At 37.5% G+C, this 25,815-nt stretch overlaps 2 protein-coding genes and 1 long non-coding RNA gene across 4 annotated transcripts; 1 reads left to right on the top strand and 2 right to left on the bottom strand.

The window, feature by feature from the left end:
- Window positions 1–389: 389 nt before the first annotated feature.
- On the bottom strand, window positions 390–1,809 carry LOC114411165. Its single transcript, XM_028374919.1, has 6 exons — window positions 1,510–1,809; window positions 1,366–1,425; window positions 1,109–1,273; window positions 856–1,036; window positions 660–733; window positions 390–566 (listed from the first exon to the last, which is right to left on the bottom strand). The coding sequence occupies exons 1-6, from the start codon at window positions 1,807–1,809 to the stop codon at window positions 390–392; spliced, it is 957 nt and encodes a 318-aa protein (XP_028230720.1).
- Window positions 1,810–4,405: 2,596 nt separating this feature from the next.
- LOC114412355 lies at window positions 4,406–6,902 on the bottom strand. The gene is made up of 3 exons (XR_003666689.1): window positions 6,619–6,902; window positions 4,874–5,259; window positions 4,406–4,463 (listed from the first exon to the last, which is right to left on the bottom strand). It is a non-coding gene; the product is annotated as an uncharacterized LOC114412355 (long non-coding RNA).
- Window positions 6,903–6,912: 10 nt separating this feature from the next.
- LOC114412354 (double-stranded RNA-binding protein 1-like) lies at window positions 6,913–24,105 on the top strand. 2 transcript variants are annotated; one of them, XM_028376202.1, is made up of 7 exons: window positions 6,913–7,335; window positions 8,138–8,284; window positions 9,520–9,755; window positions 9,867–10,092; window positions 11,789–11,926; window positions 23,186–23,359; window positions 23,560–24,105. In XM_028376202.1, exons 1-7 carry the CDS (start codon window positions 7,026–7,028, stop codon window positions 23,805–23,807), a joined length of 1,479 nt encoding a protein of 492 aa, XP_028232003.1. In that variant the 5' UTR covers window positions 6,913–7,025; the 3' UTR covers window positions 23,808–24,105. The 2 variants fall into 2 exon arrangements, with proteins under 2 accessions (XP_028232003.1, XP_028232004.1); XM_028376203.1 differs by lacking the exon at window positions 11,789–11,926.
- The last annotated feature ends 1,710 nt before the right edge of the window (window positions 24,106–25,815 follow it).

The following is a 25,815-nucleotide window of genomic DNA, read 5'->3' as shown; positions in this document are numbered from 1 at the left end:
AAAAATTGAAGGCCATTTTTTTACAATTTGAAGCTTTATTTCTTTTTTTACAATTTGAAGCTTTATTTATTTGAGTCATGACCAATCAAAAAAATATTTACGAACTAAAATCCATTTGAAAAAATAATTAATTTTATTTTATGTCTCTTTTGTTTATGTAAATTAAATATTATCCTAATGAATGTTTAGTTAAACGTAACAATGATACTATTTCAAGGAAATTCAAATGAATTTGGAATCAAGTAATTTAAAAATAACACTTAAACGTTAACACTAATATTATAAACAAAAATAACTTTAGATATACAGAATGTTAAGTAAAAACAAAAATGTGGTCAAGTACAAGAAATGTATATACATCGAATATCAATATGAAATGCGTAAAGAAACTACGGCTGATCCATGCGATGCCTATGTCGAGACCTCACGTACACAATGTGATCCTGAGTGACACTCCTGGCAATCTTGAGGCATTCTTTGATGACCTCATATGTCGATGTGCCTGACGTGACTACCCCAAGGCTAAGGTGACGCTCCAATCTCTCGGCGATCGCATCGCAAGCCTCCTATTAAATAGAAAACAAACAAATTAGATAAATTAGTATTAAAAAATTGAAGTAAATGACATTTCATACGTCTAACCATATAGTAACACTTACCACTGCATGTCTGGGCTCGTCGACATCAGACCTGACTGGATCATCCGAGACCTGAGGGATATCTGACTCTGGACCTGAGGGATATCTGACTTTGGGACCTGAGGTGCATCTGCTGGAGGATCTAATGGTTGTGTCGTGGTCATGAATGGATGAGAAATACGAAAGAACCAGTCAATGTAGTCTGGCACACACTGACCTGGCACAACACATGGATCATCTGCTGTCGCCAAATGGTCTGAGTAGTGTGTCCACGTATCGTCTACGTCATCATATGACACCCATGGATGGACAGGGTGTGCAGGAATGCACTGGATGTAGCCAAACTGGCGCATAACCCTCTTCAGTCTGTATTTGACAACAATAGGCCCCCAGCGGACCTGTCCAGAGAAGCACGAAATCATATGAAAGTCCTGCACAGGTCGGTGCTTTGAATATGGCATCCAACATACATGTGGGATCTGCAGACGATCCAGGCACTGCCTGTACATCGCTGTGGACACCTTCTTCATAGTCTTCTTTGTCGCAATCCACCGACACGCACGTGGTGACACCTCGTCGTAGTCTGGATCAGCATTGCACTCCACAACTGACAGAAAGTGCTTGTATATCCAACACTACAAGGTTTACACAAAAATTATACATGTTAACTAAATATACACTTATTAAAACATTGTTGTAATTAAATTATTAAATACATATTAATTACCTGTAACAAGGTGATGTAACCAACAAGCTGTCGGTTGGTGTTGAGACTGGCATCATTAAGCTAATCGTACATATGGACGAGCCCAACAGCTCCTTATGCATACCGCCTAGCAAGAGTGAGGTCACACAGGGCCTGTAAGTGTACAACATGAACATAGGTTGTACTCTTATTAGCAAAGAGAGTGCAACTCAAAAGATGCAAAAGATAAGCACGAGCGGCAGCTGTCCAGTGCCGCGTCTGACATCTGCACTGGTATATGTCTCGCAGCCACTGCAGGCACACGTATGGTCCGTCACATTGGCCTGTCTTGGCCATGGCCACCTCTGGTGAGACCATAAATAACTCAACCAAGAGCAGCACCGCCTCGTCGGTGCGTAGAGGCTGGAAGTCATGTAATGCATCCACAATCGGCAGATGGAGAAGAGCCGCGACATCGTCCAGCATGATCGAGATCTCCCCCACAGGAAGGTGGAAACTAGAAGTCTCCCGGTGCCACTGATCGAGGTCGTACCCGAATCAAATAAACATTAAAAATGCAGTATCTAGGAAGTGATCCTAGGTCGTCTCCCAACGAGCAATGGTCAACCAAACGTTCATAACAGATAGTAATAAAACAGTAACGAATTGGGGGGGTTGTTTGTTTTTGTAAATTAAAGAGCAAGCAAATTTGAATTAGAAAATAATAGAATTAAAACATATTGTTTCCCCTTGAATCAGCTTGCACACAATTTCTTGAATCTTTCCCAGTACTTATACAAGCTCTCTCTACTAAGTTGCCTGATGCCTGAAATATTTTTTCTGATGGCAGTGGTCCTAGATGCAGGGAAAAATTTCTCCAAGAACACCTTCTTAAGGTCATCCCAGCTGAAAATGGACCTGGGAGCAAGGTAATATAGCCAATCTTTTGCCACTCCCTCCAGAGAATGAGGAAAAGCTTTTTAAAAGATATGATCTTCCTGGACATCAGGGGGTTTCATGGTGGAGCAGACAATATGGAACTCCTTAAGATGCTTATGAGGATCTTCACCTGCAAGACCATGAAACTTGGGCAACAAATGTATTAGTCCAGTCTTGAGAACATATGGAACACACTCATCAGGATATTGAATACACAAGCTTTCATAAATGAAATCAGGTGCAACCATTTCCCTAAGAGTCCTTTCACGAGGTGGAGGTTGAGCCATGTTCTCAGTATGAAAATTAGTAGTCGAATGCTCAAAATCAAAATATTCAAAATCACCAGCAACAAAATACTCAGAATGCTCGAAATGCTCAAAATGCACAAAATGACCAGGATGCACACTATGCCTAACTAATCTATGAAAGATTCTATCTATTTCAGGATCAAAGGGTTGTAAATCACCTGGATTATCCCAAGTCATGCACTATATGCAGCAAATAATGTGTTTCTCAACAAGCATCTAACAAGGGGGTAAGACTACAACTATACTCAAACGATATCCAAATGAGCTGAAATTTTGTGAGGAACACCCTAAAATCATGAAAAGATAGCACAAAAAATTTCAAACAAAAATTCAAAGTCTAACTATGAAAACTACCTAAGCAAAGTTTATAAAAATAGAACAATAATACTTGGAAAAAAAAACTTAGTAAACGGCTGATTTTATGAGAAGCCGATTTTCATAGTATGGGAAATTTTTTTCTACCCCAAATGCATATATAATAATAGTCATTCTGATATCCGGAGCAAAAGTTATGGCCATTTTAAGTTTTACTAAAAACAAGTTCCCAAAATTTTTGTCTCTCTCAAATATTGCCACACCAAGTGCTCTTGGTATTTTTCACACAAAATATGGATAAAAAGAAACTACCACACAAAAAATCAGCCAAAAATAACAACTCTAACTATCAAAACAAAAATCACTAATTAAATTGCAAAATCAGTCTCTAGTTTCCAGTCGCTAATCACTGTTCACAGCAAAGCACAAAACTGAAACAGTCGCTAAAACAGTCGCTAAACAGGGAACGCGACTGAAATGCAAAACAGAACGCTACTCAAAATAAAACAACACACACTCACAACCTAAACTACAGAGCTACACACAAAAAAACTAAACACTATTATGAACCTTTGGCTCACTGCTCCCTGGCAACGACGCCAAATTTGATCGAGGCCATATCCGAATCAAATAAACATTAAAAATGCAATATCTAGGAAGTGATCCTAGGTCGTCTCCCAACGAGCAATGGTCAACCAAACGTTCATAACAAATAGTAATAAAATAGTAACGAATTGGGGGGGGGGTTGTTTGTTTTTGTAAATTAAACAGCAAGCAAATTTGAATTAGAAAATAACAGAATTAAAACATGTTGTTTCCCCTTGATTCACAAGCAAGTCTCTTATCCTAGGTTATGAGAATTTATCCCTAATCAGTTCAACCACTTAATCCAACCCTAAATTAAATTACTAAGCGAAAATTAACATAAGGCTGTCATTATGTGATTAAGCAACACATACACCAATTAATCATGAACGAAATTGATCATTAACCATAAACGAAAATTAAGCGCAGAGACAATTAATCAAGCACTAAGCATACATGGATTAATAGCAACAAATACAGAGTAATTGGTGAAGAGGAAAAACTGATCAGAATTCAATAGTAATAACAAAACCTCAAAGAGAGCTGTGCTTCATCCTCAAGAGAAAACAAAAATGGAGACTTAGCCTTCCATTAATCAGTAGAAAACAAAATTGTAGATTGAAGCAGAAACGAAATTGCAGAAAACGAATTTTATTCTACGTGAATAGTGTGCATGAACAGTAATAAAAATTGGAATTACAAGACCCTAAAATTATTCTTCTCTTCAAAAAAAACTCTCTAAACTAAAACCTTGGTGCTGTTATATAGGTCCTCAGCCCCAAAGCTTACAAATCTATTTTAAGTCCAAACCCATAAACGAAATAAAATAAAATCTGGACAAGATAAGATAAGATAGGACGAAATAAAATCTGGACGAAATAAAATCTATATGAAATAAAATTTGGATAAGATAAGATTTGATAAAATAAAATTGTCTACTCTCTTCAAGTCCAAGCCCAATTCTGGATTCAAGTCCAATTGCTTATAATTCTCCTAAAATTAAATTAAAAACACAAAATTAGTCAAGTAGGCCCAAATGATAAAACTGCATAATTAATTTGACAATTAAGGCTAATCAGTAATTAAAATGGTGACAAAAAGGGTTAAGAAATAGGAGAAAATAATGACACATCAGCCACCTCTCAACAAAGGAGGATATAAGTCCCTGATCGCCAGTGTCAATAGAACACGCGATCAAAGGACTTAATCCTGTCCCAGCAACCATGTCCTCAATTGCAGGAACAGGTCTGCCTAAGTGATGCACCTTCCTCCCATGGGAGGATAACTTCAACTCAGGACATTCCTGAATTGAAGTACAAAGGAACACAATTTGTTCAAAAAACACGAATCAGTAATCAATAAATAAAAAAATAAAAGTTAACTAACTTTAATATTATGAATACCTGTCCAGACCATACGTTGGCGCAACATGGTCAGCATACTTTGTAAGCACTGATGGGTCCCTGGGTCCACCAGGAAATCCCTCAAGCTCATCCCCAATATCCTGTGCACCGGTATCCTGTGCGTCAGTCTATGCACCGGCGGTAGCATCTACCATGGGCTCATCCCCAGCTACAGCAGCCTCTGCCTCTGGTACCGCAGGCAAGTCCGTAGGCACCACAGGCACAACATCATCAATAATGACTGGTACCCGTCGCCTGCATGCCGATGCGGTCGGCCTTCGGCGCTGGGGAGCACCGTCAGTATCATCACCATCCCCTTCTCTCCCCAGACCTCTAGCAACAACCCTACCTAACACACAACCTAACCCTCTAGTCTTAACCATGATCTGCAAATTTAGAAATTTTAAAATTTTATGTCTGTGTGTAATTTTGAATCTTTGAAGAAGATTAAGGCCCTCATAGATACACGGCCTAATCCTCTAGTTATGGAAGATGTCATAATTCACGTAAGCATTTAGCAATAAATTTTTCACATGTATAAATAGTTTTGACATGAATGAATATGAATTAGAATCAAGAAATACATAAGTGTAGATTTTTTTATCTATTTTTAACATATTTAAATTGGATTGCACTTGTATTACATTTGTTATGCTAACATGCTTTCATGCTATATCATGTTTTGTTTAAAGTTAATTGTCTAATACAATGTTGATCAAAGTTGCTCTCTTTTATAGCTAGTTCTAAGCTATGTCTACTTTGCACATTGTATTGAATATGTTTCCATATTAAGACCATTGAAGCAAACATTCAATATTTGATTTAGTTTCTATCCACCTTTGGCAGTTGGTTATTGTGTCAATATCTTAAATAGTTGCAAATTATAGCAAACATTATTGAATGATTTTGGTTATAGGATCTTCTCTTATCAACTTAGAGTTGTATGCTTTATTTGGTTTCTAGTAAATATGTTGTCCACTAATGGTATCTATCTGTTGGGACAAACTCTCAATATGTGGTTTAATTTATATGCACCTTTGCATATGTCATATTCAATTCAGTTCAATTTTTTTTGCCCTAAATTTAGCATGTGTTGAAAAACCATTTCCTATAAACTCCATAATATGAATCTCAATATTTGGTTTAGTTTCTATACACCTTTGAATATGTGAGTTCAATTCAGTTTGATTATTGTGAATAACCTTATATTTAGCATGTGGTTTAGTGTTGGAACTTTCACTCAACATTTTGATGGTGGAAAGGCTCAAACACAAGTGGGTGAAGTAGTTATGTGTTGTTTGTTAGGTTTCCTAAACTCACATCTACCTAACTAAATAGCTCCTCAAGATCCAAGAAAGAAGAGTCAAAGACAAACATGACAATTTTCAGACAATATTCAGCAAAGCAATTTTGATAACATACAAACAAAGATGGCAAGTGGTGTTTATTGCCTTCAAATCTTTAAATTTATACTTGCGGATCAACTTGATCCGCAAGTTATGCAGATCAATCATGCGGATCAAGTTGATCCGCGAGCTTCATGATCAACCTTCTCCGCATGCGGATCAACCTCATCATCTACCTACTGCGGATCATCTACCCTAATGTGGATCGTCTATCCTAATGCGGATCAACTAGGTTCCTAATGCGGATCAAATAGGTCCTAAGTTGTCTCTACTACGGATGACCTTAAGCATTCAACAATGGAAGCAATGGAAGAAGAAGAATGGAAGAAGGAAGCTTACCTCAATGAAGAACGAAAGAATGGAGCTCGCTAAAGAAGAAGAGGCACTCCCAGGAAGACGGAGGAAGACATAGGAGAAGACGGACGAAGACGTGGGAGAAAGAAGCAGCAGCACCAGCAGCTCACGGGAGAAGGAAGAAGACGCGGATGAAGGTGGAAGAAGAAGAAGAAAAGCCTGGCGGGAGAGAAGAAGAAAAGAAGCGCTGGGTGCACGAGATTTTTAAAAAAATAAAAGGGCAATTTTGTCTTTTCGCTTTAAGTGCTGGGTGCACCAGCATAGCAACTCCCTTAATTCTATTGTCTTTGTCCTACTATGAAGGGTTCGATTGCAGTTCCTTTGTTGTCTCGTCAGTAGTGGAAGTTGTGAAGAACGTTGAAGGTGAAGGAGGAACAGCGAGCGAGCGAGCAATGTACAAAACGAGGTTGCAGGAATTGTGTCAGAGAAGGTCATGGACCTTACCTACCTACGACAACAGCAGAGAAGGCCCCGATCACAACCCTCGCTTCACTTCCACCGTTAATGTTAACGGCGTCTCCTTCCACACCCCTTCTCCCACCCGCAGCGCCAAACAGGCCCAAAACGACGCCGCCATGCTCGCCTTCCTCCATTTCTCCCCGCCCTCACCGTCAACGTCATGTCCCACTTTTCCTCAACACTCTCTCTCCATTTCGGCTCTTTCTTCTTTTCCTCAGCCTTCTCTTTTCGCCTCATCTTCTGGTACCCCTTTTCCCACGTGTTCTTAGTGTGTGTAAATAAGCCTTCGCATAATTGACTTGATTTTGGTTAAAATTGATTTTGAAGTGATGTGGTTTATGTTTAGATGTAAAATTTGGTATGAATTTTTTATCCAACGCAAAGTTGTTCGACTCAGAATTAATTCCTCAACATGAAACCAACCAAACTCGTGAAAATCAAATCACGTTAGGTGGTATTTAAAAGTGATAATCACGCACATTATATTTGTAGCACGTGCTGTTATTTGTTCATTTGTCCTTTTACATTTGGTGATGCTCCTATGTGTGGATTTGCCATGACTTTGGCTTGCTTAACTGAATAAAAAATAAACCTTTCTTATTCGTCGCTTGTGCTGAGGGAAGCTCATGAAAATGCTTTCTATTTGACATTTCATTTTTAATCGTAAAAAACTATAAATGACATGCTCCTTTTTTTTTTCTTCTTTTTCCTGAAACAATTGAAATAAGTACGGGAAACAAAAAAAATAAAAATTCTGAACCCCCCTAATGTTTATTAGTTTTCCTTTAGTGTGTTGATTTGGTTGTTTTTCAGGGTTTGTAGTTAACTGCGTGGATATGCAATTATAATTGCCATGTTGAGAAGTTTGTTTTGCGATGATTTTATTTGATTTTGTGAAGGAGAATCTTTGAATTGTAAGCTGATATTAACCTTTTTTAAACTGTTGGGACTTGGGACTACAATCAAGATTCTTGATTTTTGTTAGACTATCTTCAAGATTTCAGTATTTACAAAAGATTCATGTTAACTTGCATTGGACCTACAGGTTCACCTGATCCCAGCTCTGTTGTTGATGATATACTTCTCACAAATGGAGTGTTGCAACCTAAATTAGAAGAAGTGTGCCAAACATCTCAAATCAGTGGCCCTGTAATAGCTGTTAGAGATACGATAACAGCAGAAGATCAAAAAAGTAATTGAGTTCTCTTTATCTTTTCTTTTGTTTGATTAAATTGATATTTAATGGTTTAATATGCTTGCGTTATTGTTAGTTCCAGTTGAGTAGGTTAAGAATCTTTCTTTTGTTAGAGAGAGGGAGTTCTTTTGGTGTGAGGGGTGCTGAGGAGACTGTATTAATTTTAATATGATTTGTGTGATCTAAAATCAGATGCAGTTTTTCCTCATACTGCTAGGCAGTGCTCTTTCTGCAATTTCAGTTTTCATTTGAATTATAGGAAAAGATAATAGTGGCATTTGTAATACTCCCTAGCATAACACCTAGGTTCCGCTCTCATTTCTCTGTTATCAGAACTTTCTGCCTCCATCCCCCAGTGATTGTTGCAGCCAACAGACTGATATGTAAATACAAATAAGAAAAGAATGTTAGTTAGTTACTTAGTCAGCTACTGCTAGTGCATAGCTGTTGGGTAGCTTCCTATATATAAGGAAGGGCTGTTGTATTTTAGACAGACTGAATGTAGATTGAGGCTGGAAAAATAATAACAGAAGTGCAGTGCACAGTTTCTTTGATCTCTCGGTTTCTCTCGCCTCTTTCTCTCTATCCTCTCTATTTGGTTCTTCTTCCCTTTTCCCCTCTGTCTTTATGTTTTTCTGTTTATTTCTCTTCCCCCCTAAATTCTATATCACAGACACTATGCAATGCAGGGGCATTAGAAACTAAAAGACCTGGTTTTTGTTTAGAATTTTTGTTTTTTAAAGTTTTTTGACCCTGAATACATAAAATTATAGGGCAAGGTAGACATGGTACATATGTTTGTGTGTGTAAAATTGAAAATTTAAGGAAAAGGATTCGTGATTCATAGTATGATATGCATTATATGCTACCAGATTTATAATATATAAATTTCATGGGTGCCAACACTTGCTATTTTGTAAACTCCTCCGCAAAAATGTTGCACCCTACTTGTCATATAGAACTGGCCATATACAAGAACAATCCAAAAATTTGTTTTTCATATTAAATGGATGTGTTCATGTGTTTTTTTAATTGGACGTGTAGTGATGCATTTTGGACATGTCTAAAATAATAACATATTTGATTCTTATCCCACTAGGTTAGGTTGATAATATAACATAGCATATTTGATTTTTTTGTTTCGTCCTCTCTCTCATGGCATTATTTTATTTTATAATGATGAATCACATTGTGGTAGTATTGTAAGTTTTTTATATTCAATTTTGTCATAGATATGTTACATTTGTACAAGAACCAGCTGCAAAGCTATGTTCAAAAGAACAATCTAAGTCTTCCAGTATATTCTTCTGAGTGGGAGGGTCCTCCTCATGCTATGCGTTTCAAGTGCAAAGTCACTGTTGATGGACAAACCTATGAAAGTGACAAGTTCTATTCTACGTTGAAGGATGCTGAACATGCAGCAGCTGAAGCTGCTTTAATATCATTATCACCAGGCAGAGTTCAAGAGGCTAGTCTTAGTCACTTGTAGTTAATTAAATAACTTATTCTTTAATCTTTAACTTCTTAAATGCTTTCTTCTGGTGTTTCTTATATCCATATGATTGTCTAAAAATATCAGGGTCATGTTGGATTATACAAAAATCTTTTACAAGAATTGGCTCAAAAGGAAGGATTTCGTTTACCCATTTATAACACAAATAAATCTGGTGAAGCTCATATGCCAATATTTGTGTCACAAGTAGAGGTAGAAGGGGAGCTTTTTACTGGGGAAGAAGCTAAATCCAAGAAGCAAGCAGAGATGAGTGCAGCCAAGGTGGCTTATATGGCTTTGAAAGAATGCAAAGGTACTCTTTAATACTAGTTGTAGTTTTTCATTGTAACACATGTCCATAAATATGGACGTCTATAAATATTGAATGATCATTGCCTTGTATGCTGAGGAAAAACCATAATTCTGAATGATCTTAATCCTGTAGTTCTAGTGCAAAAGTTTCTTGAAATTTGACTTTTAAGTTTTTACATATAGTTATGAGCAATGTTGTCAAGATCCTACTTAGAATTGGGATCTGGGAGGGGGTTGCAAGATTGTAAAACATAGGATTGTATGATCCTACAAAAAAACCATCATCCCAAAATAAGAAAATGAAGGTATATGTTTTAAGAAAGGTATATTCACCTTCATAAACCAACTTTTTAAGTTTGTTTCTATGATGACAAACCGCACAAAAAAATGTGAGAGGAATTATATTGCTATAGAATATTCATTATATTTTAAGCTGACTTTTCTGCATATTAAAAAATGAATATTCTTTAACAATATTGATTTGTGTCTATCCATATAGAAGTGTTGGCTCAAGTGTTTGACCTGTATATAAGTGTTAGCCTAAGTGTCCAAAAGTTGACAAAAATACTTTTTTAATTGGGCACTTAATGATAAGTATTGGACATGTGTCAGACAAGTGTTGGGGAGGTGTAGGTGTCAGAAATGTGTCCGACACTTCAAACAGGAGAGATGTCCATGGCCATGCTTCATAGGTATACAATTAACTGAATTATAGCTAAACAAGATCGTCTGGGCCATGGCACAATGATTGGATTAATTCTTATTGACTAACTAAAAGCTTGTTCTTGTTTTTGTATGTATAATCTATTTAATTATACTGTGTGTGATTTCTTCATTTCTATGATTGTTAGGATAATAATAGCATAATTACTGCTCTTTAATACTGCATTTTTCCCCTTCTTTGTCTCCAACAGTTTTACTTTGTGTGCCTTTCCAAGTCTTCTATTGCCAGTGGCTCTGATTGTAGACTCTATTGATGGTTTATTTAATTTTCAATAGAAGATGTGTTACAGAAAGCAGTAGATAACTTTGAGTACATTGAAAGTGGATGTTGCCTTCCTTTATTAGAATAGAGAACAAACCTGGGAATATATGTCTGGGTGTTATAGCCATCCACTCTATTTGTGTATAGATACCAACCCTTTGAGCCTAACCTTCAGATAAACTGCATGAAGATGATGAAATGATCCAAGTCCCATAAGAGCAAAAAAGGTAGGAAAATCCACTTAAGTTTCTGCATTACACTCAAACTAAGTACACCAAATTAATAAGAATAGGAGAGGATTTGAAACTTGTAAGATGCAATATTGCCTTTTGAAGAAGAACTCTGGAACTTCAACCCCCCCTTTTTTGGATCCATGCCACATCAATAACTCTACCCCTACCGGCTGTAGGTAGTTTTAGACAAGTTTCCTTTGAGGTGGATACCATTTTATATTTTGTTTATCAAATGTTTGGCTTTTCTGTACTCTTCTTTTGTAGTTACATCTATTATTTTTAATGCTATTATTAGCATTATCGTTAAGATTTGGATTGTAGTGCATCTAACTTTTCTCTAATGCAATTATTATCATTATTGTTAACATGTAACATTTGGTATCCATCCATCTATCTATCTACTTAGGAATCATTGTACTTCTAGGTTCTTGCTTTTTACGCAGGCAAGTCAGATCAAATATCCTTTTTTTCTTTATCAGTTCATCAAGGACAAACTCATGAGTTCTCACCTGACTGCTCAGAGGCAAATGTCATAACTGGTTTAAAACACCATGCTAATCCAAAATCACCTGTAAGCCCTGGATTAGTCGACAGGAATCAACATAACAAAGATAAAGGTGAGTTCTCAAAGGTCAAAGCCCTTATCATTTATACCCCATTCTGAAACAAATTGTGGACTTTATCTAAGAATTCTGCCAGTATTTTGAAGATAATCTACTGTATGTAAGCTAATACCCTAATCTAGAACACCAATTGGAGAGTAGATAGTTAGATGTCAAAAATAAAGAACTACATAACCAAGGTAAACAATTTTCAAAAAGTAAATTGTACACTCTCCACCACTAACCAACTTTTATGAAGTCAACAATGAATTGGTAGGTTGTTAATGGTTTTTGAATTGGTTTAACCAAATCCACTCTAAGGTAGTCTAAATTCACGTAAATCTTGGATGACATGGCAGTTTATATAGTTACTTAAAAGTTAAATAATCAATAAGACTATGGAGAAAATTTGGAATCACTGAGGCGCATTGCCTTGATAAAACTGCAACTACAATTTATATTTATTTCATAGTTATCAATCCCAAATAGCCATGCAGTGCAGTTGACCTCAAAAATCTTATAGCAGGATGGCTGCTATATTGAAGATTTGATATAAGTTACATTCTACACTTATAAATGCTTAAAAAATTTATCCCAAATGATAGATTTGCATCATTAATAAGTCAGACTCATAAAGTGGGCCCAGTGCATGAGTGATAGGTCCTCAAGAATCAAGAAAGAAAATTAGGAAGAAAGAGAGATGAAATATCAGAGAGAACAAATCTTTTATTCTGCTCTGCCAAGGGAAAACCCCATTGACAACTGATAAGGACAGTTTATTCTATGACTGAAAATTTAATTTCCCTCTAACTGTAGCATGCAGTATATATGTACACCAATCTATTAAATCTGCAACAATCCTCCTAACTTCCCCCTGGTTTATTAACTCTTCTAACTAACTATTCAACACCCCCCTGACCCAACTTCCTTCTAAAACACACTTTTAATTTTGGGACTTCTGATCTCTAACAATAAGGCTCCGACTTTGTTTGATCTGGGGATGGTAGATGTGTGCTGCCTTACTTGTGCAAGCAAAGAGACTTATTAATTTAGGTCATGAGGAAGCTACTGACTGTTATGCTGAGGCTTGCTCTCATAATTAATTAGTAAAACAAAAGAAAAGTGGGGGAGGGAGGAGGGTTGGAACCACTAAAGCACAATATTACCTTGAGAACTCTGCAGCTACAATTATATTTTGTTTATATCAATCTCAAATAGTGTAGTGCAGTTGATCACAAAAATGCTATAGTGGGATGATAGAACTCACAATTCTAACAAAAGAATATCAGTAAATTCAGGTAACGCAGTGTAATAGTATGATTTATCAGGAAGGGAGAACCCCCAAATCTCTATTACAGCTAGTAAGAAAATAGCCAGAGTCACAGACTCCTAACTCAGAATACTCTCTTTTACTAACTGAATTCTCTCCCCCCTATTCTTTCTCTGCTCTCTCCTTATATGATCCCATTCTAACAGATTTTGTTATGATCTCCTGCCATGTCACATAACTAACTCCCACCCCTTTATTCTATCTTGTTTCTCCTAATGTGGACTTTCCATACAGTGTCCTTATGCTTACTATTTGGAAATTCACCCTTGTGCACCAGTTCCCTATCATTACTTCCCCCTGAAGAGACAGCCTTGTCCTCAAGGCAAAGTGTGGGAAACTGACTTTTCAATAATGTCTCATCTTCCCAAGTAGTATCCTCAGTTGCCCTGCCTTTCCATTTGACCAGCCACTGTTTGATAAGCTATTCCCCTGGTTCCTCATTTTCCTCCAGTTCCAGCTCCAACCTTGCAGGCAGCACTGCCTCAACAGAATAATTCCCCATTGCTTTCTTCAATTGTGATACATGAAATACCGGGTGCACCCTAGCTCCTTCTGGTAATTTCAACTTATATGACACAGCCCCAACTCTCCAATATTGGAAAAGGTCCAAAGAACCTAGGAGCCAATTTCGGGTTAATTCTTCTAGCTACAGATACCTGTCTATGGGGTCTGAGTTTCAGGAACACCCATTCTCCTACCTTGAATGACATGTCCCTTCGTTTCTGGTTAGCATATTTTCTCATCAACTATTGAGCATGACTCAAATGATGTTTCAGCTGACGCAATGCCTCATCCCTATCCATCAATTCATCGTCCACTACTTCTACCCTTGTTTGCTCTTGCAAAACACGAACCAATGAAGGAGGTTTCTTTCCATACACAGTCTCAAACGGTGTCATTCTAATGGACACATGAAAAGTAGTATTGTACCATAATTCTGTCCGTGGTACCCAGTATGTCCAATTTTTTGGTTGTTCGGAGGCGAAACATGGCAGATATGATTCTAAGCACCTGTTAACTGCTTCAGTTTGCCCATCCGTCTCCAGATGATATGAAGAACTCATTTTCAAAACTGTTCCCTGCAATCTAAACAGCTCCTTCCAAAATAGTCTGACAAAAAGTGGATCTCGATCACTATTGATTGCGGTATCCCATGTAAATGCATTATCTCCTTGGTAAACACCTCTTCTACCTTGCTAGCTGTATAAGAATGTTTTAAAAGTATGAAGTGAGCATACTTGGATAATCTATCCACCACCACAAATTCTGCTTCGAATCCCTTAGACTTAGGAAGCCCCGTGACAAAATCTAAGGATATGTCCTCCCAAATTCAAGCTGGGATTGGAAGTGGGTGCAGCAGCCCGGCTGGTGATGATGCTGAATGTTTTTGCCTTTGACAAACATCACAACTCTTCACAAATTCCTGGATGGTGGTCTTCATTCCAACCCAATACAAGCTTCCTCCAGCCATTCTCCTGTAGGTTTGTAGGAACCCAGAGTGTCCTCCCGTAGGAGAGGCATGGAATTCCTTCATCAATATAGGGATACAAGAAGATATGGAGGACAGTACCAACCTATCTTTATAGAATAGGGAGCCATGCTTCATACTAAATACGGGCTGTGAGGCTGGATCCTTCTGCAACCCTGCTATCACTTGTTTTAAAAAGGGTCTTGAAAAAACTCCTTTTGAACCTGTTGCTCTTGCATCCAAACTGGAAATGAAGTGATGTTTTGCAGTTCTCCATCTTCATATATTTGAGACAGTGAGCCATGCTTCATACTGAATCCGGGCTGTGAGGCTGGATCCTTCTGCAACCCTGTTATCACTTGTTTTAAAAAAGGGTCTTGAAAAACCTCCTGTTGGACCTGCTGCTCTTGCATCCAAACTGGAAATGAAGTGATGTTTTGCAGTTCTCGTTCTTCGTATATTTGAGAAAATAAGTCAGCAGCTTTATTGTCTGGCCCTGGTTTATAAATAATATCAAATTGGTAGCCTAAAAGTTTAGCTAACCAGTTTTGTTGATCAACTGTAGTTATCCTCTGTTGTAACAAATTTCTCAGGCTTTTTTGATCTGAATACGCCACGAATTTCCTACCCAACAAGTATGGTCGCCAGTGCTGCACTGCCAACACTAATGCCATCAATTCTTTCTCATATGCTGACTTGCTTAAGTTACTTTCAGACAGAGCCTTACTGAAATGTGCTATGGGTCTCTTGTTTTGCATCAACACGGCTCCTACTCCCCTTCCTGACGCATCACATTCAATTTCAAAGGGTCGAGTGAAGACTGGAAGTGTCAACACTGGAGCTTTGGTCATCACTCTCTTTAGCTTTTCAAAAGCTCTGAGTGCCTCAGTTCCCAACTAGAACCCTTCTTTCTTTGTTAACTCTGTCAGAGGTTTAGCTATCATTCCATATCCTGCAATAAATTTTCTATAATACCCTGTCAATCCCAAAAAACCCCTTTCAGCTTTGACATTGCGAGGTATAGGCCAATTCATGACACTCTTACCTTTTCTGGATCCAAAGCTACCCCCTCACCTGAAATTACATGACCCAAATACTCCACCTGCCTTTTACCAAAGGTGAATTTCTTTTTGTTTACTACCAGTTGGTTTTCGTGAAGCATCTTCAGAACTTGTTTCTAATGCTCCATATGTTCCTGCCATCCCCTGTTGAACACAAGTATATCATCAAAAGATACCAACACTATTTTCCTTAGCAGCTGTTTGAACACTTGGTTCATGGTAGCTTGGAAGGTAGCTGGAGCATTGATCAACCCAAAGGGCATCACCAAGAACTCGTAATGTCCTTCATGTGTTCGAAATGCAGTTTTATGCACATCCTCCTCCTTCATCCTAATTTGATGATATCCCGATTTCAAATCCAACTTTGAGAAGTATGCAGCTCCATGTAATTCATCCAAAAGTTCTTCTACCACCGGAATTGGATATTTGTCAGGTGCATTAACCTTATTTAACTCCCTGTAATCCACACACATACGCCACGATGCATCTTTCTTTTTAACTAAGATGACTGGACTATAAAAAAAGCATTGGAACTATGCCTAATAATTCATGGTTCCATCACTTGTCTCTTGATCTCCTCTTTGTGATGATAAGGATACCTATAAGGATGTACACTCACCGGTTCTGCCTCCTTGGTTAAAACAATGGAATGCATTGTTTTCCTTTCGGGAGGATGACTTGTGATTTCCTGGATTACTTCAGGAATTTGCTTCAACACCTCCTCTAACTCCCTTTGTTGTTGCTGATCCAGATCACCCTCGTTTCCCTCTTCCCCCTTAGACTCATCTTTCCACAACAAACCATACAGAGATGACATTTGATGTCCTGACTTTTGATTCTCCTTATCCCATTCCCTTCTACAGTTCACCCCCTGTACTTCCCTTATTTCCCCCTGCCAAGGAAAACTCAACTTCATTTCATCCCAATCGAAGGTCACTTTCCCAAACCTCTGCATCCAGGCGGCTCCTAAGATTAAATCTGTTGAATATTGTTTTATTTTCTGGTATCTTGCTCTGCTTATAGAGAGACAGCAGGGTTAGGTTATTTGTGTGAGCAGTCTCTCTCCTCTCTTGTACTATATATATATGCCATTTTGAAAGCAATAAAGTTAAGCTAAGTGAGAGAACTTTTTCTCACTAAATATCTCTAGCTTCAACTTGGCATCAAAGCCAGGTTCATCCCAGCGCCGCTGTCCGCGCTGCCGTCCGCTGCCGTGCCGCCGTCATTTTTCTCCGGCGACAGCAGGGTTTGGTGCGCCTCAAGAAGCACAACCTAACCCCAACACTCGCGTGGTCAACCGGCCACTCATGCGCCGCCACGCGCTGTTGCCGTCCGCCACGTGTCGAAGGTGTGTCAGACAATCGTGTCCAAAAAATGTCACACATCAACATGTTCTATAGAGGTGTTGGTGCTTTCTAGCTTTTTAGTCTTTCTATTCCAAACATTAATCATGCTCTTGTTTCACTGTGATTGACTCAAGCATAATCTTCCATCTACACATCTACAGAGTTGTCGGTGCTTCCTTTTAGTTTCTTTATTTGAAACATTAACCGTGCTCTTGTTTCTTTGTACCATAATCTGCCATTGATGATCTTAGAATTTGGACTTTGGGCCTAACTCCCCACAAAACCAGCTTGTGAGGTAACGACTGCCCAAACCTTACAAGCCCTACTTTGGCTATTTTTTGTTTTTTTGCTGAAACCGAGTGTCTTGACTAATTAACTGTCTGTTTTTGTTGACAGCTGTATGTCTATATAAAGAATTAATTAGACAGCTGGATGTTTATTTTTGGAATTAATTTTCTAGAAGATTGAATAATTAGGATCAAGATTAGATTATTCCAATTTGATCTGATTTGATTATTATTTTGGTTCAGAATCAAATCTCTCTGATTTGATCTGATCCCTTTTTATTTACTTTCCTTTCTGCATTTATTATGTAATTGGCAGCCTTGCCTATATATGTAAATCTTTTATTCCTGAATAATATACAAGAATTATTCTTTCTCTCCTATTGTTTTTCTCCCCAGCAGTCCCTAAAATCACATGGTATCAGAGCTTCGGCTCTGATCCTGTGGTATCCTGCCATGGAAAAAAACATTACGACTGGAGAAAATTCCTCCACCACTTCTACGAATTCTGGTGGTAATGAAACTGTATCATCCTGTATCATATCTGATTCTCTGTCCATGGGTATGAATTTACAGCTTGTGATTCAAAAGCTGAATGGTAAAAATTATGTTGAATGGGCTCAATCTGTGAAACTGACCCTTGATGGCAAGGGAAAGTTGGGCTGCCTGACAGGAGACACCTCTCAACCAGGAGTGATTGACCCCTCTCTCCCAAGATGGAAGTCAGAAAATTCACTAATCATCGCATGGCTGATCAACTCAATGGACTCTTCCATTAGGAAGCCATACTTATTCCTCCCAACTGCAAAAGATGTGTGGGAGGCCGTCCGCGATTGCTATTCTGATCTAGAAAACTCTTCTCAGATTTATGAACTTAAGACTCAGCTGTGGCAGTCCAAACAAGGAGACAATGATGTCACAACCTTTTACAATCTCATGGTTACTCTCTGGCAGGAGCTGGACCAGTGCTATAAGGATGATTAGGAAAATCCCAATGATGCAACCAGGTTCAAGAAGAGAGAAGAGAATGATAGAGTTTACATGTTTTTAGCAGGCTTAAATCAACAATTGGATGAGGTGCGTGGCAAAATTTTGGGCAAAAAACCACTGCCGTTAATGCGAGAAGTGTTCTCTGAAGTTAGGAGGGAGGAATCCAGGAGGAAAATCATGCTGTGAAACTCTGATGGTACAAGGATGCAAGAAGCTGAAAGTTCAGCCCTGGTTGCAAGGGGACACGAACTAGAAGGAGAAAAAAAAGAAGCGACCTTGGTGTGATCATTGTAGAAGACCATGGCACACTAATGAAACCTATTGGAAACTCCATGGAAAACCACCCAACTCAAAAAAGAAACCAACTGGAGAGGGTCGGGCTTTCCAAACCTCAAATGCTGAAAATGTGAAGCAGAAAGGCAACTCCGAGTCATCTCCGTTCACTAAGGAACAACTAGAGTACCTGTCTAAACTCTTTCCCACAAAAATGTCAGTGACTCCATCCTCTTCTTTGGCTCAAAAAGGTATCTCTTTCTTTGCTGCTCTCCTTAGTTCCAAACCCGATTCCAAAGCTCCATGGATCATCGATTCTGGAGCCTCTGACCATATGACAAACTGTTCAAAATTGTTTTCCACATATAATCCTTGTGCAAGTCACAAAAAGGTCAAAATAGCTGATGGTACCTTTTTTACTATAGCCGGTATTGGTTCTATTCCTGTATCTAAAACTTTAACTCTTCACAATGTCTTTCATGTTCCAAATTTATCATATAATTTGTTGTCTATAAGTAAATTAACACAGGACTTAAATTGTTTGGCTATTTTTGATTCCTCTACATGTAAATTTCAGGAATTGAGTTCGGGGAGGATGATTGGCAGTTCTAAAGAGGTTGATGGTCTCTATCTCTTTGAAGATGAGTCTGGTCCTAAGGAGAAACTCCAGAAAAATTGTCTCAATTCAATTCTGATTCACGAAGATGAAGAAATAATGTTATGGCATTATCGGCTAGGTCACCCCAATTTTTTGTATTTGAAGCATTTATTTCCTGACCTCTTTAAAAATAAAAATCCAAATTTGTTTTCTTGTGAAATTTGTCAATTTGCAAAACATCATCGTTCCTCTTATTCCCCTAAGGATTATAAACAATCTAGTCCATTCACCTTAATTCATAGTGACGTTTGGGGACCTTGTTGGGACCCTACACCAAATGGAAAAACATGGTTTATAACCTTCATAGATGATCATACTCAGATAACATGGGTTTACTTGATGAAAACAAAATCTGAGGTTGAAAGCATATTCAAAACTTTTTTTTCAATTGATACAAACACAATTTCAAGTGAAAATAAAAGTTTTCCGTAGTGACAATGGAAGGGAATATTTTAACAAGCACTTAAACAAGTTCTTTCTTGAAAATGACATAATTCATCAAAGCTCTTGTGTTGACACTCCATAACAAAATGGAGTGGCTGAACGGAAAAATAGACACCTTCTTGAAGTAGCTAGGGCATTATTGTTTCAAAATAAGGCACCCAAATATCTTTGGGGTGAAGCAATTCTCATTGGAACATATTTGATAAATAGAATGCCTAGCAAAATCTTGAATTTCAAAACTCCATTAGATGTTTTCACAAGTGCTTTTCCAAATAACAGGCTCTCGTGTACTCTACCTCTTAAAATATTTGGGTGCACTGTTTTTGTCATATTCATGAACCAAACCTAGGGAAACTTGAGCCTAGAGCAAAAAAATGTGTTTTTGTTGGCTATGCTCCCAACCAAAGGGATACAAATGTTTTGATCCCACTTCCAAGAAAACCTTTGTTACTATGGATGTTACCTTTTTTGAAAAAACTCCTTTTTTTAGTGATCGTCTTCGGGGGGGGGGGAGACAAGAGGAAGATGTTCAATATTTTCAAACACAATTTAGATTTCTCAGAAAGTTTGGATTTTTTGGAAAATTTAGAAGAGGCTGACATTGGAAAAGCAAAAAATTTGGGTGAATCAAACCAGTCAAGTCAAGACAGCCATGAAAATGATATTTCAGAAACTGTATTGTCAAAACCAGAAGTTGAAAATGAGACAATTAGAGTTGGTAACAAAGGTATTCAACCCTTTGACCGTGTTTACTTAAGGAAAAAAAGACCTCAAAGAAAAGAACGAACCAAATGATTCTTGAACTGCCAGTCATCCGAGGATCCATCAGGTAAGAATCCTTCTAGTTTTGTTCAACCTATTCAAAATACATTGGAATCTGAATCTGTTCTTACTGTTCCTGACCTTGTTGAACCTATTTTTGACAATTCTGACCTTCTTATTGCTGTTAGAAAAGGTGTAAGGTCCTGGACAAAACATCCTATTTCTAATTTTATATCTTATGAAAAATTGTCTCCTTCCTACCTTTAGAGCTTTTACTTGTGAACTGACAAAAATAGAAATACCAAGAGATATACAGGAAGCTCTAAGGGTTCCTAAGTGGAAGGAAGCTGTCTTGGAGATGAGAGCTCTAGAAAAAAATCAGACTTGGAAAGTGGTGGACCTACCAAGAGGAAAAAATAACCGTGGGATGCAAATGGGTGTTTACTATCAAGTATAACGTAGATGGGTCTGTTGAGAGGTACAAGGCCAGGCTAGTTGCCAAAGGCTTCACCCAAACCTATGGTATTGATTACTCAGAAACTTTTGCTCCTGTTGCAAAACTTAACACCATTAGAGTCCTCTTATCATTGGCTGCAAATTTAGATTGGTCATTACAGCAACTTGACGTAAAGAATGTCTTTTTAAATGGGGACTTAGAGGAGGAAGTCTACATGGACTCACCTCCTGGTTTTGAATCTCAGTTCAATCAAAAGATTTGCAAGCTTCAAAAGTCTCTCTATGGCTAGAAACAGTCACCTAGAGCATGGTTTGAGAGATTTGCCCAATTTATTAAGAAGCTGGGATATTCTCAGTGTCAGAGTGATCACACCATGTTTGTGAAACACTCTTCTGAAGGAAAGATAGCTGTATTAATTGTCTATGTGGATGATATTGTAATTACAGGGGATGATTATAGAGAAATAAATAATTTGAAGGCATCTCTTGCGGGTGAATTTGAGATTAAAGACCTTGGATCCCTAAAATATTTTTTGGGAATGGAGGTTGCAAGATCAAAAAAGGGGATTGTGGAGTCTCAACAAAAGTATATTCTGGACCTACTCAAAGAAACTGGGATGATGGGTTGTAGGCCAGCAAATACTCCAATAGATCCCAACCAGAAACTTCGGAGTGAAGACAAAGGAGATCCTGTAGACACAACCAGATATCAGAGATTAGTGGGGAGGTTAATTTATCTATCCTATACCCGTCCAAATATAGCCTTTGTAGTCAGTTTAGTGAGCCAATTCATGCAATCGCCACACGAAGAACATTTGGAGGCTGTCCACCGAATTTTAAGGTACCTTAAAAGTACTCCAGGCAGAGGATTGTTTTTCAAAAAAACTGGACAGCAAGCTATTGAAGTATTCACAGATGCAGTCTGGGCAGGATCTATTACTGATCGGAAATCAACATCCGGTTACTGCACATTTGTTTGGGGAAACTTGGTTACTTGGAGGAGCAAAAAACAAGATGTTGTGGCCAGGACCTGTGCCAAGGTTGAGTATAGGGCAATGGCCCAAGTTGTTTGTGAGATTTTATGGCTTAAAAGGATTCTAGAAGAATTGCAGCTTCTTATGACTCTTCTAATGAAATTGTATTGTGATAACAAGGCTGCAATCAGTATCTCTCGGAACCCTGTTCAACATGACCGAACCAAGCATGTTGCAATTGATAGACATTTCATAAAGGAGAAGGTGGATGCCGGCCTAATTTGCATGCCTTTTGTTCCTTCTTCACAGCAAGTTGCTGACATTCTTACAAAAGGATTGTTTAGGCCCAACTTTGAGTTTCTTGTAAGCAAGTTGAACATGGTGGACATCTATGCACCAACTTGAGGGGGGGGGGGGGGGGGTGTTGACAGCTGTATGTCTATATTAAGAATTAATTAGACAGCTGAATGTTTATTTTTGGAATTAATTTTCTAGATGATTGAATAATTAGGATCAAGATCAGATTATTCCGATTTGATCTGATTTGATTATTATTTTGGGTCAGAATCAAATCTCTCTTATTTGATTTGATTCATTTTTATTTACTTTCCTTTCTGCATTTATTATGTAATTGGTAGCCTTGCCTATATATGTAAATCTTTTATTCCTGAACAATGTACAAGAATTATTCTTCCTCTCCTATTGTTTTACTCTCCAGCAGTCCCTAAAATCACAGTTTTATATAGACTTAATGCAATAAATACAAACAAATATTGGAGATAATATTCCTATTTACATGATACGTATGATATGCCTATAATTACGAAGTTCCTAATTAAATGAGGAAGCAAATCATAACATATAAAATATGAATGAATCCTAAAATATCATTTAGGATACTCTAAAGTATGTTATCATTAGATATTTCTTAGATTTTCTAACAAATAACATCGCTCTCACATATCTTTCAAATCTATTGTACCTTTTGCATATCTTGATATTAGTTACATGATTTGAATATACTAATCAATAAGAAACTATCAACTAGAATATTTAAATTAGGAAATTGGGTCAAAATAAAGCTATGTATACTTTTTGGATTACAATGACATCTACTTTCTTTCATTACTGTTAATATGATTGTTATTAAGATTTAAAGAGCATGGTATCTCCAACTACTCAGAAGTACTTGTCATTGTGTTTTTTGTCTTGCTTTGTTTTTGTTCAGGCAAGTCAGATAAGAGTTCTTCATTTCCATTTTCAACTCATAAAGGACAGGCTCCGGAGTTCTCGTCTGACCACTCTGAGTCAAATGTGGTAACTGCTCTGCAATACAATGCTGATCCAAATTCACTTGTAGACCCTGGATTAGTCACCTGGAATCAACATAGCAAAGATAAATGTAAGCCCTCAATGCCCTTGTCATTTATAACCCCTGCCCCTTTCTGAAACAAATTTCTGGATTTCTTCTGAGCCTTTTGTAGATTATCCACTGTCAAGTCTATTATCCTAATCCAGAGCACAGATTTTAGATTATCAACATTATCAATGTTTAGAACACATCATACTGTAATTTCATCTTGAGATCTGTTATTGTTACAGTGAAGAATGTATCGTCTTCATCTGAAAATACGAATGGCTGCACAGAGGATTCTTCCTTGTCAAGTGACAAGTCTGCACCTTCACTCTCTGGCAGCACCAAAGTGGTTTCTGACTCAAGTAACACGTATTCAACTGCAGTAGAACGGGTCGTTGTTTACTCACGCAAGACCAATGTGGAAATTGAAGATGGTGGCACTATATTGCCGATTAGCGATGACAGGTGGGTTGCTTACTCATATTCTCATTGAGATAGTTGGAACAGTTGCAGGCTCTCCTGTGTCATATTTTGCGTCTCTCTCCGAATTGATTTGTATAGAAGGATTTGACTCCCGGTAAATTTAGAAAACAAAACGTGGAACTTGTAACCTATTGATTAAAAACCTAACTGTTAATATTTTAATAACTTAGGAAACTGAAGCAGATTAGTTATTATTCTGTCATCAACAGCTAGGAATTTCTCTACCAAGGATTATGTAGATCATTTAAGAATATAAACATGTTAATAACTATGGGTGTGGGGAAACGCCGGAGGTCCTTATATATATATATATATATATATACCCTTTAATGTATTATAATTTTTATCTTTTTAAGGCTGAAGTTCTCATTCTCTTCACTCTCATTACAAATTTTCAATTCTTTTTTTATTTTTCTCCAGACATGTATTACACGTTTAGGATCAGTTAAAAAATTTTCTCTAAATCATTTAAGACTCTTTTTAACCTATGTATTTGATTTTTTTAATCCCCTGTTCATTTTAATTTAAAAATATTTTTTATTACAAATTATATTAGTTATTATAAACTTAAAATTTAATTTACATATTTAACAATAATTATTTGTCATGAATTTTAATTATAATATAATTTATTAATTTTAAATTATAATTATTATGAATTTTAATTATAGTGGGTACTCCATCCTTTAGAAGCCGCAAACATAGATGTTAAGTCCCACACATGACCCAAACAATCACCACATGTGATTTTCTAACATACATCACACTCGACATCCTATTCTAAAATTTTACTCTTCACAATTCTTGTCTTGAGCTTAACATTGTCACAAAGCTTCTTAGGCCTTCATGGTCTTAAGCAACATATGGATGATGATTGAAAGGAGACGTCACATGCGAGTATAAGACATGTCACTCTCACCAACCATGGATACGACTTTGCTCTAGTCAAGAATGCCAAGTGAGGTCCACGAATCCCCTAAACTACCTGGAAATGCCCTTGGTCGGGTTATCACCACTCAACATCCCAAGTGTCTTTGAATCGTTCAGACCGTCTCCTAGTGTACCTATATTATATCTCATCCATCTTCTCTTAACGAATCCTCACTCATCCTTCATGATGAGAAGCATCGATCCTCGAACGATGGTCGTGTCAGTACATGTGAATAGATGTTAAAGAGTGTTTCCCATAAGTAGAGGTTCATGCCCCCAACTCTCGAAACAATTACTTCTCTAACTCTAACACAATCTCGCTACCTCATTCATTCGTTCCTTTCTCGTAATGCATGTTGATCCTCATGAAGCTTTCGACCGCAAGTATCCTCCATCGTGCACACACAAACATATAGGAAATTAATCTTCTTTCCTCTCTAAGGTCACCATTAATATGACTCTTCAAGTGATGCAATTATAGGGTCATGCCCCCAACTCCTGACACAATTATTTCTCTAACTCTAACACAATCTCGCAACCTCATTCATTCGTTCCTTTCTCGTAATGCATGTTGATCCTCATGAAGCTTCCGACCGCAAGTATCCTCCATTGTGCACACACAAACATATCAAGAGAGAAAGGAAATTAATCTTCTTCCCTATCTAAGGTCACCATTAATATGACTCTTCAAGTGGAATAGTCCACTTCACAAAACCACTCACCACCACATATCAAATAACTAAATCATTACACAATATCCAAAGTAAATTTTGTCAAGGGTTGGACAACCCCAAACCCAATCCCAAAGCATGATAGTTCATAATCATTCATTATTAATAAGATCGCATTCATAGCATGCAACATGCTTTGCCAAATGATCACACTCACTTGGTCTTACAACATATAACATAGCAATTCCCACAATTTCACATTATAAAGTCTCAATCAAATTAAACAACACATTCTACAATTCACATAATTTATTCCATGCATTTCATACACATTCATGCTCCATTCTCATTTGGAATTGTACATCATTGCCCACTTTGAAATCGATTTTCCTGTTGACATAGAAATCCATTTAGGAC

This window comes from Glycine soja, chromosome 5 (genome assembly GCF_004193775.1).
Source record: "Glycine soja cultivar W05 chromosome 5, ASM419377v2, whole genome shotgun sequence".
NCBI classification, from domain to species: domain Eukaryota; kingdom Viridiplantae; phylum Streptophyta; class Magnoliopsida; order Fabales; family Fabaceae; genus Glycine; species Glycine soja.
The sequence above is the reverse complement of the archived record's forward strand: the minus strand, read 5'-3'. Positions and strand labels throughout refer to the sequence as shown.